We start from the raw sequence: 17,896 nt of genomic DNA on the forward strand, positions 1-17,896 counted from the left end.
GTTGAATAAAACCAAAATATTTGACTGCCCTTTTTCTCTTAAATGGAGGCTTATTATAAAATGATATTACTCAAGTTGAAAAAGGGTAAGGTTCTCTCATTACAGATACAGCAATCATTAGCTATATCTTTATATGATTGAAAAACTGAGCTGAAATTATGTATTGTTTAAGGGTACACACATACTAAGTTGCAAAGTTAAAATCTAACTGTTCTGACTTCAAATTGAGTAGATTTCAAGAACTGCCAATCATTTGCCTAACTATTCTTTCAACAAATAGTAAAAAATCATCAGGCACCGGGAATATAAAAGGCAAAAGTGAAACACTCCTTCTTGAAGGAACACTCCTATTGAAGGAAACAACAAGATCATATAAGAACAAAACATAACCAAATTAAACACAAACCAGTTGGGGAAGGGGTGGTACTAGACTTGAAGGGTCAGGAAAGGTCTCTTATAGGAGATGACATTTGGGCTATCTTTTGAAGGGAGGTAAAGGAAGTTTTAAAAAGTGCTGTGCTATTAATTCAGACTCCATGGTTTTTTCTCTGGGTGTGGATGGCATTTTTCCTCACATGTCTTTTAGGATTGTTCTTGATCACTGAACTGCTGAGGGTAACTTGAGTCCATTATAATTGATCATCTCACAATGTTACTGTTAATGTGTAATTCTCCTGGTTCTGCCCACTTCACTCAGCATTAATTCATGTAAGTCTTTCCAGGCTTTTCTGAAGTCTGCTGATCATGATTTCCTGTACAACAGTAATTACATTCATATACCATAACTTGTTCAGCCATTCTCCAATTGATCGTCATCTTCTCAGTTTCCAATTCTTTGTCACTACAAAAAGAGCTGCTAAAATATTTATATACATATGCATCTTTTCTCCATGTTTATTATCTCTTTTTGATACAGATCTTGTAGTGGTCTTATTCGATCAAAGGTTATATACAATTTTTTTAATCTTTGGACATAGTTCCAAATTATTTTCCAGAAAGATTGGATTCATTCACAACTCTACCAACAGTACATTGATGTCTCTGTTTTCCCACATAATCTCTAACACTGATCATTTTTCTTTTCTTTTTTTTTTTGGTCATTTTAGCTAATCTGAAGGGTGGTAGTTTTAATTTGCATTTCTTTAAATAAAGAATTAGAGCATTTTTTTATATGACTATAGATAACTTTAATTTCTCCAACTGAAAACTGTTCATATCTTTTGATTATTATCAATTGGAGAATGTTCTATATTCTTACAAATTTGACACAGTTTTCTTCATATTTTAGAAATGTGTCATTTATCAGAAACACTAGCTGTGAAAATTGTTTCCCAGTTTTCTGCATTCCTTCTAATCTGGGTTGTATTGGTTAAATTTGTGTAAAAACTTTTTCATTTTATGCAATCAAAATTATCTTTTTTGTAATTTATAATGTTCTGTATTTCTCATTTGATTATAAACTACTCCCCACTCCATAGATCTGACCGATAAACTAATCCTTGTTCTTTTAATTGGCTTATGGTAACTACCCTTTATGTCTAAAATCATGTACCCATTTCAAGCTTATCTTGGTATAGGGTGTGAGATATTGGTTGTTAGCTAGTTTCTGACATAATATTTTCTAATTTTCCCAGCAATTGTTGTCAAAGAATGAGTTTTTATTCAGAGCTCCAATCTTTGGGTTTATCAAACAGTAGATTACTATAGTCATTTACTACTATTTCTTTTATACCTATTCTAATCCTATCTTTCCCATTTGGACTTTTTTCTCTCCTTTCATCTTCTCTCTTTATCACTGTTTTACTTCTGACCACAGCCTCCTTCCATCTACCCTCCCTTCTATCAGTTTCCTGATACCCTCTCCTTCTTCCATTTTCTTCCCTTTTTCTTTTATTTTTTTCCACTCTTTCCCCCCTCCCTTCTGTCAGCCCCACTGCCCCCTTTTTTCCCCCTTTCCCCTCCTACTTCTTGTGAGAGTAAGATTTACTTATTGCTCACACCCTTCCTTCTTTCCTGTACAATAATATGTACTTTGTGCCTCTTCATGTGGTTTACCTCTTCTGTCTCTACCTTCTTCTCCCGGTATAATCTGTTTTTTTCATGTTTTAATTGTTTTATACCTATCTTATATTCACATGCTCTAAGTATGCTCTTTTCAGTTGTCCTAATAGAAAGCCAGTCATAGTCAATTAATATTCATACCCTGTGTCTGAGTCCTTTCTACTTTCTAGAAATCCATTTCTCAAGAGTTATAAGAATTATCTTCCCTGTAGTGATATAAACAGTTTAGTCTTATTGATTAATATTTTTTCTTTCCTTTTACTTTTTTATGCATCTCACGAGTCTTATATTTGAATGTCAAATTTTCTGTTTGGTTGTGTTCCTTTTATCAAGTAAGTTTGAAAGTTCTCTATTTGTTGAAAATCTTTTCCCCCTGAAAGAATTTTGCAGGGTAGTTAATTCTTGGTTGTAATCAAAGCTTCTTTACCCTCTTAAATATCATATTCCAGGTCCTCTGATCCTTTAAGGTTGAAACTGATATATCAAATATAATCCTGTCTGTGACTCCCTTGTATTTAAATTGTCTCTCTCTCTTTTTTTTTTTTTTTTTTGCTATTTGCAGTATTTTTCTTTAGCTGATAATTCTGAAATTGGGCTACAATATTTCTTGGTGTTTTTATTTTGGAAGGAGAACAATGGAGTCTTTCAAGGACTATTTTATCTTCTTCTTCTAAGACATTAAGGCAGTTTTTCTTGATAATTTCCTGAAAGATTTCAACAATCCAGGCTTTTTTTCTTTTTTGTTTGTGACTTTCAGGTAGACCAATAATTCATAAATGGTATCTTCGGGATCTATCTTCCAGGCCAGTCAGTTTTTCGAAGAGGTACTTACATTTTCTCCTATTTCCCCTCATCTTTTGATTTTGTTTGATAGAATCTCGATTTTTGATAGTCATTGGTTCATACTTGTCCAATTCTAGTTTTTAGGATTTTATTTTCTTCAGTTTGTTTTTGTGTTTCCTTTTCCACTTGGTTAATTTTACTTTTTTTTTTAGGTTTTTTTTGCAAGGTAAATGGGGGTTGAGTGGCTTGCCCAAGGCCACACAGCTAAGTAATTATGAATTGTCTGAGACCAGATTTGAACCCAGGTACTCCTGACTACAAGGCCGGTGCTTTATCCACTACTCCACCGAGCTGCCCCTAATTTTACTTTTAAAGGAGTTGTTTTCTTTTTCCATTTGGCCAATTTTCCTTTTAAAGATATTTTCTTCAGTCCATTTTTGTTTTACTTTTTTCCAATTTTTCATAATTCTCCACATGGCTCTCATTTTGTTTCTCAATTTTTCTTCTTTCTCACTTCTTTGGTTTTTTAAAACCTTTTTGAGCTCTTCCAAGAGGATTTTTTTGGATTTGAGACCAATTCATAATCCCCTTTGAGGGCTTTCCTCTTTTGAGATAGTGTTTTGATTTTTCCTGTCACCATAATAACCATAATAGCTTTCTATAGTTAGAGTTCTCTTTTTGTTTTGCTTATTTTGAAAGTTGAGCTCTACTCCTGGGGCACAGGGGATAAAAAGTCATAAATATTTTGTGCTGGGAGATGGGGTTCCCACTCCTGGCTTTCTGCTTCAGAGTCTCAGATGTTTACAGTTTGCTTCCTACTTAGTCCTGCCTGTTGCACAAGCATTCTGAGGCTCAAACTTCACCTCCTAAGCTAGGGTTGAAGCCCTTATGCTGACCTGCTCTACTGCTGCCCAAAAACTGAGCTACATTATAGCTGACTTCTGCTGGCTTCCTCCTATGATGGACTGCACTCTCCTTTACTCATGAGAGACAGACCTTTCTTGAAGTTCCTCCAAGATGTCTTGAACTGAAAAATTATTTTTGTGAGTTCTTTTGCTTTAGGATCTGTTTAGATATTTGTTATTTCAGGAAAAACTCTGGGAGCTTTCTAATTTCTTGCCACCATCTTGGTTCTACCTAGGCATTTCTTAAAGGAAGATCAATAGCTATATGAAAAAATACATAACTAATGATCAAAGCTATGAAAATTAAAACAATTTTAAGCTTCTGTCTCATGCCTATCAATGACAAAAATGGAAAATGATAATTATAGGGACACTGAGAAAATGACATATTTTTGGTGAGATTGTGAATTGGTCTAACCATTTTAGAAATCAATTTGGAACTGTGCTTAAAATATTATTAAATTGCACATGACCCAGGAATACTTTTGCTAAACCTATACTCTAGAAAGAACAGAAACAGAGAAAAAAGACCAATTTGTACAAATATATTGCAGCATTTTTTGTTTTTATTAGAGCAAAGAACCAGAAATAAGGTAGGTTCATGTTACTTGGGGGAGGACTGAACAAATTATGGTATTTAATTGTAATGTAATAATTTGTTGTAAGAAATGATGAAAAGAATGGATTAAAAAAAACTTAGGAGGCAGCTAGGTGGTGCAGTGGATAGAGTACTGGCCCTGGAGTCAGGAGTACCTGAGTTCAAATCTGGCCTCTGACACTTAATAATTACCTAGCTTTGTGACCTTGGGCAAGCCACTTAACCCCATTTGCCTTGCAAAAAAAAAAAAACTTAAGATAATTTGTATGGAATATATAGACTAAAGTGAGCAGATCTGGGAGGACAATTTGCTTAACAGAACATGAATCCAGAGAACTGATAGTTGGAACATAGTATTTGGCTCCTGAAAGAGAGTATAGATTTAGAAACATTCTCATATATTGCCTATTGCCAATATGTTGGTTTGTTTACTTAATTATACTTGTTTCAAGGTTTTTTGATATTTGGTAAAAATTGTAATTTAGGGAGATCCCATGATGAGTAGGAGAGACTTGAAGCAGAACATACCAACCAAGAGGCTATTGCAATAGTGCAGGTTTGAGGTGGTTAAGGTAGAGACAAAGGTCCATATTCTAAAAGGGTTTCAAAGGTAAAATTGGCAAGTTTGGCAAGAGAAAAGTTGAGGGTGACACTTAGGTTGCAACCCTAAATGACTTGAAGGATGGTGGCATCCTCAACTCTAAATAGGGAAGATAAGATGAAAAGCAGATTTGAGAGGAATGATAATGAATTTAGTTTTGGACATGTTGCACTTAAGGTGTCTATGGAACATTCATTTTAAGGTGTCCAAAAGGTCGTCTTATTCTCTCTATACAAGAAGCAAATAATATGAAAACAAGCAAAATTTAATATTATGAGAATATTTTACTTTACCACTGTGTTTCTTCCTTGAATGATTTAACATACTTCAATTGTCTAGGTGAATTAGAAGCCATCTAAAAGGAAATGGAATAGACTATGCATTTGTGAATTTGTAAGTATACAAATTAGATAGTTGGGAGTTGCAAAGATTAGGTTTGTTCCTGTGAGGCAGAAGTTCTCTTAAGATACAGGAGACTCCTTCAAGAGAGACTCAGTGAGCTTATCTTAAAGTTGAATCAAATACAGAGTGAAAAATCAATCTTTACTTAAAAACAACAGCTTGCAACTGTTTCTTTGACCTCTAAGGTTAGTTTTCTAGGGAAAAGATGTTTTCATTTTAGTTTCATTTTGATCAGAGAAAAGAATTTTTTTTATAATTAATTGGGATTGTATTAGGAAACTTGCTAATTGGAAAAGGAGTCATTCAATGAAGAAACTAGTTCTCTTGGTAGATTTGGGGTCAGATTGAGAAATAAAGAGGTGAGATATTAAGAAAGTAGTGAAAGAAAGTGAAAAATAAAATCTGCAGAATGATCAATTGTATCATCAGAAGATTAGCTCTTCTTGATTGGAAGGTTGTAAAGTTATAAATTTGATTAATCACTTAGAGAATTTTAATTTATGGTTAAAAACGGTTTCCTTGCATATATTTTGCTTTAAAATTGATGATGATGATGATAATAATAATTATAAATGTTTGACAAAAATACAAACAACTTTATAAATTTTCATTATCTATCAAGTTCTTTGGGTATTCACTAGATCTTCAATCCTTTGAGTCTTCAGCCATAAATCGTATCAGTTCTTTGTAAGAAGGAGTTATAAGAATGTAAGTGAGCCTTATAAATTCTAAAAGAGTAAATTGGTTTATTGAGGAACTGAGATCTCCTCTAACACCTATACCTATGGCCAAAGTGAGGAACAATTTAATTTACAAGTTCACTTTTAGAATAGAAGTGATTTTTAGGATAAATTCTCTGATTATTGATCATGAAAATTATGAAATTTTTTGCCTTAGGGATTAACATACAGTAAGATAGACTAACAGAAGTCAGTGGGTTTTTTTTATTATGAATTATATCATTCACTTTATGTGTAAAATTCTAGAATTAGTTTAATATTTAGTGACTGATTAAAAAAATTATAAGTAAATATTTTTGGAAAAACAGTATGTATTTCAAAACTATTGAAGATTTTTAATATGTATTTATTGTTTTTGTTTTGCAACATGAAAAAAACTGTACCCTGTAAGCAGTGGAATTTTCTGCTTGAAATGGAATTGAAATGGAAATTTTGAATTCAGGAATAATTGTTTGATTGTTAAACAACTGTAAAGCGTTCTACAGAAATGCCAAAAGCAACTCAAGGGCTTACCTCTTCAAAAAATATTACCAATGAATGTAAATGTCTGGGAAAATAAGATCCTCTGTTTGGCAATCAAAACCTTTCATAACATGTCCCCCTCCTCTACCTTTCCAGTTATCCTTACACTACCCCCTGCCCTTCACATATTCTGTGACCTTATCATATATTCAGTGACCTTATCACCCCTGACTTTTGGTTTCCCCTGCATCTTTTCAAGTCTCTGCTGAAATCTTACCTTTTTTTTTTTTTTGCAAGGCAATGGGGTTAAATGGCTTGCCCAAGTCCACACAGCTAGGCAATTATTAAGTGTCTGAGGTCAGATTTGAGCTCAGGTACTTCTGACTCCAGGATTGGTGCTCTATCCACTGTGCCACCTAGCTGTCCCTGAAATCGTACCTTTTGAAAGATGCCTTTCCTGGACTCCCTTAATGTTAATGCTTACCCTCTGTAGTTCCTTCCAATTTACCCTATATTTAATTCATATGAAGAGTTATTTGGATATTGTCCCCTTCTTTGGAATGTGATCTTTTTTTGAGGGCAGAGACTATTTTTGTCTTTAGCACAATTTCTGATGCTTAATAAGAGCTTGTTGACTTGTTGAATATTGGTGGGATTTAAGTAACTACTGTTTAGACTGTTTAGAAAAATATTGGTAATCATTAAATGACATTGAAGAAATCTTTTAGCTTTTTTTCAGTTTTCCTATGTGGTATACATACATACATACATTAAACCACTGTTTAAATTAAATATATAAAAGAAAATATGTATGCAGAAAGGCTATCTAAATAATCATTTATGCATATCACTAAGAAAATTTTAATTTTTTTTTTTGTTTTCTTAGGCATGCACTGATGATCCGAGCATATGTGTATGTGAATTAGACTTCCATCCCCCAAACTGCAGGATTAAGAAAAGTAAAGCTCTCAATGAATTTATGCTATCGGTATCAGGTTAGTATCCATAATACAGCCTATAAACAAATGAGTAGAGGCATAGCATAGAATTAAATGAATTTTGTGAACAACAGGAATAGAATATAAGGTTCTCAGACTCTCATGTACTTAAACAAAAGAGAAGAAAAGTACATAGTTGATTGCTTTAAGAAAAGATACCTGAATCTTCCTGGTTGGGGATAGGATCAGCTTTAGTATATTAGCAGCATAGAATGATGGAGGTCATTCATTGATGCCAGAGTGCAATAGAGCAATTCAAGAGAAAGAGGTCTGATGCATATAGGAAACCCAGAATCTTGGTATTTCTATGGAACTCTGGACTCTGAGAGTTGAGCTTTTACTTTATCCTGCCTAGAACCAGTCCATCAGTAACTTCTGTGGGGCATTTCACACTATTCCACATGTATCTTGACCATCTTCCTCATCTGTCTCCCATCAGACCTGGGACTCTATCCCCTGAAATCTTGGGCTTTTATTAGGAAGAATTCACCTTATATTTGCTGGAACCAGTCACCCTCCCACCCATATAACAGTCCAGACCTTATTTTTGTTGGGGGTAAGATTCTGGAGAATGGGAGAACCATGGTTAGTGATGTCAAGAAAAGAACAAAAGATCAAAGAAAAGAAAGTTATTGCAGCATGAACAGAAGAAAAAAGAAGGAACATTGAAGGGAGAAACAAGGAGGACAACTTTGAAACTTTGAAACATGTTGAATTTATTGCATAGTTTGAAAAAATGTACAAATATTGTATACTCTAGGCATGGGCACTAGCCTATGCAGAGGTCCAGAGTTGGAAGATGTTGTATACAAGGAATAGAAAGTTGATTTATAATAAGCATGAAAAAGGCAGTTAGAGCCAGTTTAGAATGACTTTAAATGTCAAAGAGTAGAATTTTTATTTTGCTATTGAGGCAGCAGGTAGCCACTGGAGCTTTTTGAGCAGGGGACGAAAAGGTTCAAACTTTTTTTATGAATACTACAAAAGGACAAAGGATGGATAATCTTTTTAGTGAACTTATTGTGCAAAAGATTTTTGGTACTTTTTGTGTGATTAATTATTGCTGTTAATCACTAATCAATGATATAAAGATAGAGACTGCAATTTATTACACATGAGAGTAGTTAGCACTGATCATATACAAGGATCAGAAAGCCCATAACATCAGTTTTAATACCCTTATGTAAAATGTGAATTTATAGACAAGATGGGAACAGTGGAATTTTACAGAAAAACAGGTGCTAAAGTTTATATATCTGGAAATAATAGAAGGGGAAGATAAGGATATCCACCTTTGTAACTAATCAAAATTGGATCTATGTTTTGTGACCTGTCTGATTTTTGCAGACTTCAGAAGGAAATATGATCTTATTTCAGGCAAGTAAAGTTAGGAAACTCAAGATAGAGACTGGGACTTTTTAAAAATTCTTATCACATTGGTACCAGAAAACCTGATCTAGAAATTATCTTTGGTTGTAGATCCCTTTCATGAATCTCACACCATAGACTTATTGGGACACTTTCATGAACGTTTTATGTCAGGCATTTCCATAAGCAGATACAAGAAGCACTGAACACAGCAATAAAGCAAAAATGAATACATTATCTATTATTATTGCTATTATATAGCACGGAGTTTTCAAACAACTTACTTAGTCTAGTCTGTTGCTTGCAAGCAATCACAGTGAGTAAATGTTTATTGACTGACTTGTTGACTATTACTTTTAAATCTGTCCAACTAATTTGAAAAAAAAATACTATATATATTTTCCTTGAAGTCTTTTTTTTTTTGTCATTCATAGTTAAAGGAAGAAAGCCTAGTTTATTATTACTCTGAATTTCTTGCTATGGTTTTTTTACTCTTAGGTGATTACTACTCCAACAGGATTGCAGAATATTCTAGGAAGAACTGGATGCTTATAAGTATCTGTATTTCTATACCTATTTTTTTCATTATAATCATAATAATTTTCAATTGGAAATCTCTGAAAGAATGCTTTTTCCCAGAGGAATCACCAATTACTGAGTAAGTTGCATTTGTGTATTTACCCTGAGTGTAAACAAGACCTAGAGCACTTCCACTGAATCAATCACTCATTTGTAGCCTTTAGATCAATTTAAGTCTTTAAAAATCATTGGATGGAGTGATGTTGTGAAGGAAGTCTACTTGAATTAGTGAAAGTGCTTGGTTATATTTTTCCCTGTTGGGTATGGTTATAAAACTCCTGGGACTGGTACAAAACTTCAGATATTATAACAAAAAAAAGAATGTATAAAATACCTTATATAAAAGTCTCAGATAACATTACTCCTCCCACCCCTCAAATAAACAAACAAACAAAAAAACAACTAGTTAGAACAGAGAGTAGAATAGCTTCTGGAAGCTTATTGGTAGGCCTCTAATGAGCTCCAGACTAAAAAATGCTCCTGAAGGGAAGACAGCTGCTCAGCCTTACAAATAAGAAAACAGATTACATTTTATTGGACTAAAAAGATTGGTTATTGATGTGAAGTCATTTCTGAATTAGTATTCAGCATAAAATTGAATCATTTGTTAGAATAAAGATTTTAAATTTAGTACAAACTAGAAGAAAGAATAAAAATGTGACAATAGGGGTGGAGCCAAGATGGTGACATGAAGGGATCTAGTCTTAGGAGCTCTCTGATAAAAACTCATAAACTAAGGACTCTAACTAAACTTTCGAGAGACAGAACCCACAAAGGGATCCAGTGAGGCAATTCTCCTACTCAAGGTAACCTGGAAAAGAGCAGAAAGGGGTCGGAGGGGCGGCCCGCCAGAGGGGTGACCCACCAGAGCAAAAGAACTTCTGCCTCCTGGAGGCAGCCCCAGGGCGCTGGGAGCCAGGGCTCACAGCAGCGGGGGAGTCTCCTGAGCTGCACCCCGGGGAGCACCGGGCACAAAGTGGGGGAACAGCGGGGGACCTCTGCCAGAGCAAGCACGTGGAGCCCAGCCCTTAAGGCACACAACAAGCAGCTTGGTCTTTTGGCAGCCCAGACCTGGAAACAGAAGCAGGAAGAGCTGGTAAGCAGGAGCCCCCAGGGCATGAGCCCATTGAGCTGAGGGAGGGGAGTGAAGAGAGAGAGACTGCTGAGCTCTGTCCTCTGCCCCTAGAATAGGACTCTGGGGCTCTGACCACATTCAGATCCTGATCCCAGTCTAGGCCCCCCCATAGAACAACAGGGCACCCCAACCTTGGCCCATGGCAGAGGGGGGCACTTATTATGGTCATTCACAGACCAGGAAGGAGGACAGAACCTCTCACACTGAGACCCATGTGGGAGTGTCCCAAAAGCTCAGGAAGCACCCCAAAAAACAGGCTTAGGCTGGGAAAATGAACAAGCAAAGAAACAAGAGGAAGACCATTGAGAAATATTTTGCAAATGAGCCCAAGAAGGATCAAAATACTCAGTCTGAAGATGAGGAAGCACAAGCTCCTGCATCTAAAGACTCCAAGAAAAACAGAAATTGGGCTCAGGCTATGATAGAGCTCAAAAAAGACTTTGAAAATCAAATGAGGGAGTTGGAAGAAAAACTGGGAAAAGAAAGGAGAGAGATGCAGGAAAAACATGAAAATGAAGTCAGCAGCTTAGTCAAGGAAATCCAAAAAAAATGCTGAAGAAAATAGCATGCTAAAAACCAGCTTAGGTCAAATGGATAAAACAGTTCAAAAAGTTATTGAGGAGAAGAATGCTTTAAAAAGCAAAATTGGCCAGATGGAAAAAGAGATAAGAAAACTCTCTGAGGAGAACAAATACTTCAGACAAAGAATAGAATTCAGGGAGATTGATGAATTTACCAGAAATCAGGAATCAATACTTCAAAAGCAAAAAAATGAAAAATTAGAAGAAAATGTGAAATATCTCATTGAAAAAACAACTGATATGGAAAACAGACTTAGGAAAGATAATTTAAAAATTATTGGAATACCTGAAAGTCATGATCAGGAAAAGAGCCTTGACATCATTTTCAAAGAATTACCACAGCAAAATTGCCCTGATATTCTAGAAGCAGAGGGCAAAATAGAAATGGAGAGAATCCACCGATCCCCCCAAGAAAGAGATCCCAAAAAACCAACCCCTAGGAATATTATAGCCAAGTTCCAGAACTCCCAAGTCAAAGAGAAAATATTACAAGCAGCCAGAAGGACACAGTTCAAATATTATGGAGCTGCAGTCAGGATCACACAGGACTTAGCAGCAACTACATTGGTAGCTCTTAGGGCTTGGAATACAATATACCAGAAGGCAAAAGAGCTTAGAATGCAGCCAAGCATGAACTACCCAGCAAGGCTGAATGTCCTCTTCCAGGGAAAAAGATGGACTTTCAATGAACCAGGGGAATTTCAAATGTTCCTTTTGGAATGGCCAGAGCTGAACAGAAGGTTTGATCTTCAGATACAGGACTCAGGTGAAGCATGGAGATTGGAGGAGAAGGGGAAAATATGAGGGACTTAATGAAGATGAACTGCTTGTATAGAAAAATGATCCTGATAATATTCATATGAACCATCTCAGTTAATAGAGCAGGTAGAGGGAGCTTTTATAGTTGAAGCACAGGAGAAAGCTGAATTCGAAGATAAAATATAGTGTAAAAATGGAGTCAATAGGAAAAAAAGGGAAATAGAATGGGAGAAAGAAAAAGGAGAGGGGGAATAGTCCAAGATATTTCACATAATAAGATTTTTTTTATTACAATGAGCTATTGCAATGATATGGAAGGGGGGAGGCAAGGGAGAATGAGGGAACCTTTGCTCTCATCAGAAATGGCTAGGAGAGGAAACATCAAATATACTCAATGGGGTATAGACATCAGGAGTAAGAAGGAGGGGGAAGCAGGGGGAAGGGGTGGGGATGTGAATAAAGGAGGAGAAGATGGACCATGGGGGGAGAGTGGTCAGATATAACACATTTTCTTTTTTACTTCTTGCAAGGGGCTGGGATTGAATGGCCTGTACAGGACCATAGGGCCAGGTGGATTCTGGGCCTAAGGGGTGGTATGGGGGCTCAGGGCTTCTTGGCCCCAGGACCAGGGATCTGTCTGCTGTGCCACTCAGCGACCCTACAGCAGAGTCAGAGTGAAAGGAGAGAGAAAATATAGTACATGGTAGTGGAGAAATAAGAAAGGAGGGAGTTGCCATCAGCAATGGCAACGTTAGAAAAATATGGAAGTAACTTTTGTGATGGACTTATCATAAAGAATGTGATCCACCCATGACAGAGTTGTTGGTGTTGGAGCAAAAACTGAAGCACATTTTTCGTTATTATTATTTGGGGGAGGGTGCAGGGCAAGTGGGGCTGGGTGGCCTGCCTTGGGCCACATAGCAGGGTGATCTTTGGGTGTCTGGGGCCAGATTTGGACCCAGGTGCTCCTGGCTCAAGGGCCAATGCTTTGTCTGCCACCCAGCCACCCCTACTATTATTACTATTTTATTTTATTTTGGGTCTTTTTTTTCCCCTTCTTTTTGGTTTTTGCAGGGCAGTGGGATCGGGTGGCTTGCATGTCACATGGCTGGGTGCTTATTGGGTTTACGAGGCTGGATATGGACTCGCGTGCTCGTGGCTCCAGGGCTGGTGCTTCGTCCATTGCGCCACCTGGCCATACCTACAATTATTACTATTATTTTTTTTAATTTTAATTATTTTTCTCTCCCCTTTACTTTTTTTCACCCAAGCAAGTCTATCCATATTCATGGGGGGAGGGGTATTTTGTTTACTTGTAAACAAGAATATTTTATTAATGTAAAAAAAACATTTGTACAAAATGAGAATAAAAATAAATTTAAAAAAGTGACAATATATGAAGTACAATTGAGGCAACTTCAAATTGATTTACTTAAATAAAGTATTGATACTGAAAAATGAGAAAAGTATAAAAGAGCAGATATTAGCACATTTCCTGAGGAAGTTTACCTGATAGAATGAAAAGACTAGAGAAAACTAGAAACCATTTTATCTATCAATGATTCTCCTTACCAGGTTAGAGGTACGCTAAAAGAAACAAAAAACAGGATTTAAAATATAAACTCACTTGTGAAATACTATATAAAGTAGTGTATGAGCAATTTCACCTCATAAAATAATAACAATGGAGAGAAACTCATATTTGTAGAAAGCTTTTTGAGTGACTTAATCAAGCAAAATTATCCTAAGGACAGTAAAGCAAAAAGTTGGAAAGGTAATAAATGGGATAAAACTATAAGTTTTCTCTCCCTTAATTTCAGTGGAGCCGCCAAAATCACAGTTTGCTATATGAGAAATGGAAGTGGCTCTAAAAGATATGAATGATAGCTAAATGAAGTCAAGAATAGCCAGAGGAGGTCCAAACTGGAACTGTTAAAGTTACTGAAAAGATTAATTTTCAATGTATCTGTAAACAGATAACAAAAGATAACAAAGGTTTGGAAAAATCCTATACATATTACCCCCCAAATGACCAAAAAATATCAGGAATGATCCCTGTGTTTAAAAATATTTTTGCGAACTTTGTGAAATTTATGAGCATTTTGATTTTTTGAATTATTTAAGTGTGAGGAGTCAACAGTAAAGATTATAAAAATTATATTCTACAGAATACATTTTTGATGGTTACAAAATTGACTGAAATTTATAGAGTTCATAAGATTCCTATGTAATTTTTTTTGTGGACTATAAAAAGGTATTTTATTTCATAGCACAAATTGGTGCCTTAAAGGCTGTTCTCCACTGTGTCTTCCATGAAGATCCCCCAATCATAATATATTACTTGAACAGTATTATTACTGGAATAGTTTAGCTGATTCTCTGATTATAATCAACATAGAAAAAGACACAAAATAGAAATATGCTCATCAAATATATTTGCTATCAACACAAATTAAAGGATTCCTTATGAAGGTGAAGTCTATCAGGTTTTTCTGTTTATAGATGACATTGTCCTGATTGCATCAAATGATAGAATTTTGTAGTGCTTCCTAAGAGAATTTTGATGACCCCAAAGAATTCAAACTAACTAGCTAACTGGAAAATCCAATATGCATTATCCAGACTTTAATATGCTGTTGTATAGACAATCCATAGTGCCTATATCTTGGATAGATACTTTGAATTGCACGAGAGAAGGGAATTTACCAGAATTAACTTTGGAAAAGTTTACAGTGCAATAGGAATCAGTGTTTCACAATGGATAGAATGATAGGGAAGACCTGATTTAAAAATCTCTTCTCAGACACTTATTGTGTGATCATGGCCAAGTCACAGCCTTTCTTAACCTCACATTCCTCATCTGTAAAAGGAAAATAATAATAGCACTTACCTCATCAGTTCATGAGGATCAATTGAAATGATATATGTAAAGCACTTTATAAACTTCAAAGTTACTATATAAATAAATAAAAAGCAATTATTCTTCCAGAAAAAAGCCCATCTTTTAAATATCAGCATTCTTTTGACAGTGTGTGGTTGTGAGTCTTGGTAAATACTACATTGTCCAAAGACCATCCAAAGACAAGTGCCTGATATGAGAATGCTGCAGAATTTCTAACAAAAAATTACATTGAAGATGTGGCATAAAAGATGCCATCAGAGAAATGTATGGATAGAAAAGAAGACAGAAATTAGTCATGTAGCAAGAACAAAGATAAGTGATGGATAGCCTCTGAACTCCATTAGTATCCAAGAAATAACAGAAGAATTAGAGGAAAGTCTTTCAGAAAGTTGGGTAGACAATCTGGGGAGAAATTATGAGCAAGAATTGCAAGTTGCCAGTCACAAATATAAGGAGACATTGAATAGGTTGTAGTTTGTACCTTTGTAAGATGTATACACAACAATGAAAACATTTAAATATTAGGTACTTCTAGAGACACTTCTAGAATGGTTAATGAATTGACATAATATGGAGGAGCAAAATTATATCAATAGTGAAATTCTAACTACAAATGTAACCAAAAGAAGAATGAAAATTGGAAATAAAGAGAAGGATGGATCTTTGGTTGTTTCTGTGCAAGCAAATAAAGGAGTTTGATGGAACTGATTTCATTGTGCACCAAGAAAAACAAGAAACTTCATTTCATGATATAGTTGGTCATCTGATTCACATTACTTCTGAAAAGCACAAGCAAAAAGACAATAATAAAGATGATTATTGTGGCTTATATGCCAATATTTTGCAGAGAATGAAGAAACAGAGAAATATTATGAAGAACTTGATTTTATAAACTAAATCACTAATGGTACTTAGTTACTTCCATGAAATAGTAGTGAAGAATGATGGAAAAATATATTTGAAAGGGGAATGGATTTTTGATTTTAGGGTTTGTTTTTTTTTGCAAGGCAATGGGGTTAAGTGACTTGCCCAAGTCCACACAACTAGGTAATTATTAAATGTCTGCCGCCAGATTTGAGCTCAGGTGCTCCTGACTCTAGGGCTGGTACTCTATTCACAGCACCACCTAGCCACTCCTGGAAATGGCTTTTTGAATTGGAATATATATGAGCATAATAAAATATTATATAACACCAATAAATGTGAAGAATTCAGAGAAACTTGGGAAGAACCAAGTTTGATTTTGCTAATAGGATGAAGTCCCATAAACAGATACCAGAGAATAAAAAAAGTATTTGCAATGATGCAAAAGAAAACACTGTTTTTTTGTAAAGCATATACTGGTAAAGATGTTGATGAAAACAAATATAGGTTATGTACTAAGTGAGGATGGATAAATTGAGCAATTTTTAGATATTTGGAATCTTGAGATACTTTTCTTATACACTGAGTCTGAGTGTTAAAAGAACCACACTTCTGATACTAAAATATATACAATATTGTGAGAGCTGTATAGCCTTCCTTTTTAAAATTGTATGTCATTAGGAAAATTTATAGCCTTAATCTTTTGTTGAGCTCTGTGCAACCATTTCTAAAGATTCCAGAAAGTGGCAGGGAAGAAAGATTGATTAATCTGGGTTTGTCACAAATTGTTTAAGAAAGTTGGCTAGACAACCTGAGGAGAGATTATGAGCAAGAATCACAGGTTGCATGGCACAAGTATAAGTAGACATGGTTGGGGAGAAAATTGTTTGGAAGTTGGACTTAACAGCAGTGTGTTTTAAATAAAAAATAGAGTTAGATATTTGGAGAAACTGATCTTCTAAGGAAAATATTCTATAATATATATACTTGGCATAATTGCTAATTTAAAACAATATTTTTATTTTTACCTAGATCTGGATCTGAATTCAGTTCATATTCATATAGTAGTGGCAAGTAAGTACATCTATGAAGTTTAATATGGTTTTACAAAAATTATGAAATGCATTATTCTATCCCATCATTCTCTAACATTCCCACCATTAGATGAAATTGTTCTCTCAAATTTAATTAGAAGGATTTTGTCCTTTGCCCCACATTGTTTTTCTGTATATGGTTTTATCCATCCCAGTAGAATGTAAATTCATTGACAATGTTTATCTGTTTTTCTTTTTTTGGTCCAAAGGTATGGTACATGATAGTTACTAAATGCATTCACAAATATATGTTTGAAAAAGTTGATTCAGCTTTAGATGTTTCTAAAATAATTCTTTTATAGATGAAGGACAGGGAGTCACCTCTAATAGGATACTTAATTAATTGTACAGTCTACATTATTTGTCTAGCAGTTCATAATAATCACAGTGGAAAACTGGCTGCTACTAATGTTGAACATTATCTTTTGTTTTGCAGTGACCATAGTACCTAAGATGCCAAAAGCAAAAGTCTGGAGAAAAAAAATTACAATTCACTGCATCAGAAATCAGACTAATAGAACAAAGGAAAAATCTTTCACTCCCACACTTCCCTTTCCCCTTGCCAGTCTATGGTTTGTCACTTTTGAAAGTATTTATATTCATTATAGTAAACTGAATTTTTGGAACCATTATAAATTCTGTCTACCATTTCTTTCTTTTCCATGGAAATTTATTAGGTTTGTAATAATCATGTTGGGCAGGGATTCAGTGTAAAGAAGATAGGTTGACACTATGTACTGTGTCCTAAGTATTTGCTGGGGATAATTATGAGACTCAGAGTAGAAAACTACCCTATTTTCACACTTTACCCAGTTCAAGTCAAAGAGCCTGACCTCTCAAGAGGAGAAGTAAACCTTAACTTTTTTTATTATATAAACATTTTTTCTGTTTTCTAATAAAATAGAATGGCAGTTTCTACCAATCATTTTTTTTGTAAGGTTTTGAGTTTTATGATTTTTCTCCCTCCCTCCTACCTCCCCCACAACAGAAGGCAACCAGATATAGTCTTTTTTTTTAAAGTTTTTTTGCAAGGCAATGGGGTTAAGTGGCTTGCCCAAGGCCAC

At 35.0% G+C, this 17,896-nt stretch overlaps 1 protein-coding gene across 2 annotated transcripts in view; it reads left to right on the forward strand.

Annotated features, from left to right (window-relative positions):
* Nucleotides 1-17,596, forward strand: part of LOC141504149 (disintegrin and metalloproteinase domain-containing protein 32-like) — a 104,883-nt gene extending 87,287 nt beyond the window's left edge. For both annotated transcript variants that reach the window (XM_074208975.1, XM_074208977.1), the window contains 4 exons: nucleotides 7,439-7,547; nucleotides 9,417-9,576; nucleotides 16,771-16,812; nucleotides 17,269-17,596. In XM_074208975.1, coding sequence (XP_074065076.1) covers nucleotides 7,439-7,547; nucleotides 9,417-9,576; nucleotides 16,771-16,812; nucleotides 17,269-17,284 — 327 coding nt within the window. In that variant the 3' untranslated portion in view covers nucleotides 17,285-17,596. The remainder of the gene's footprint in view (nucleotides 1-7,438; nucleotides 7,548-9,416; nucleotides 9,577-16,770; nucleotides 16,813-17,268) is intronic.
* Nucleotides 17,597-17,896: the final 300 nt, after the last annotated feature.

Source organism: Macrotis lagotis, chromosome 1, assembly GCF_037893015.1.
Source record: "Macrotis lagotis isolate mMagLag1 chromosome 1, bilby.v1.9.chrom.fasta, whole genome shotgun sequence".
Lineage (NCBI taxonomy): Eukaryota > Metazoa > Chordata > Mammalia > Peramelemorphia > Peramelidae > Macrotis > Macrotis lagotis.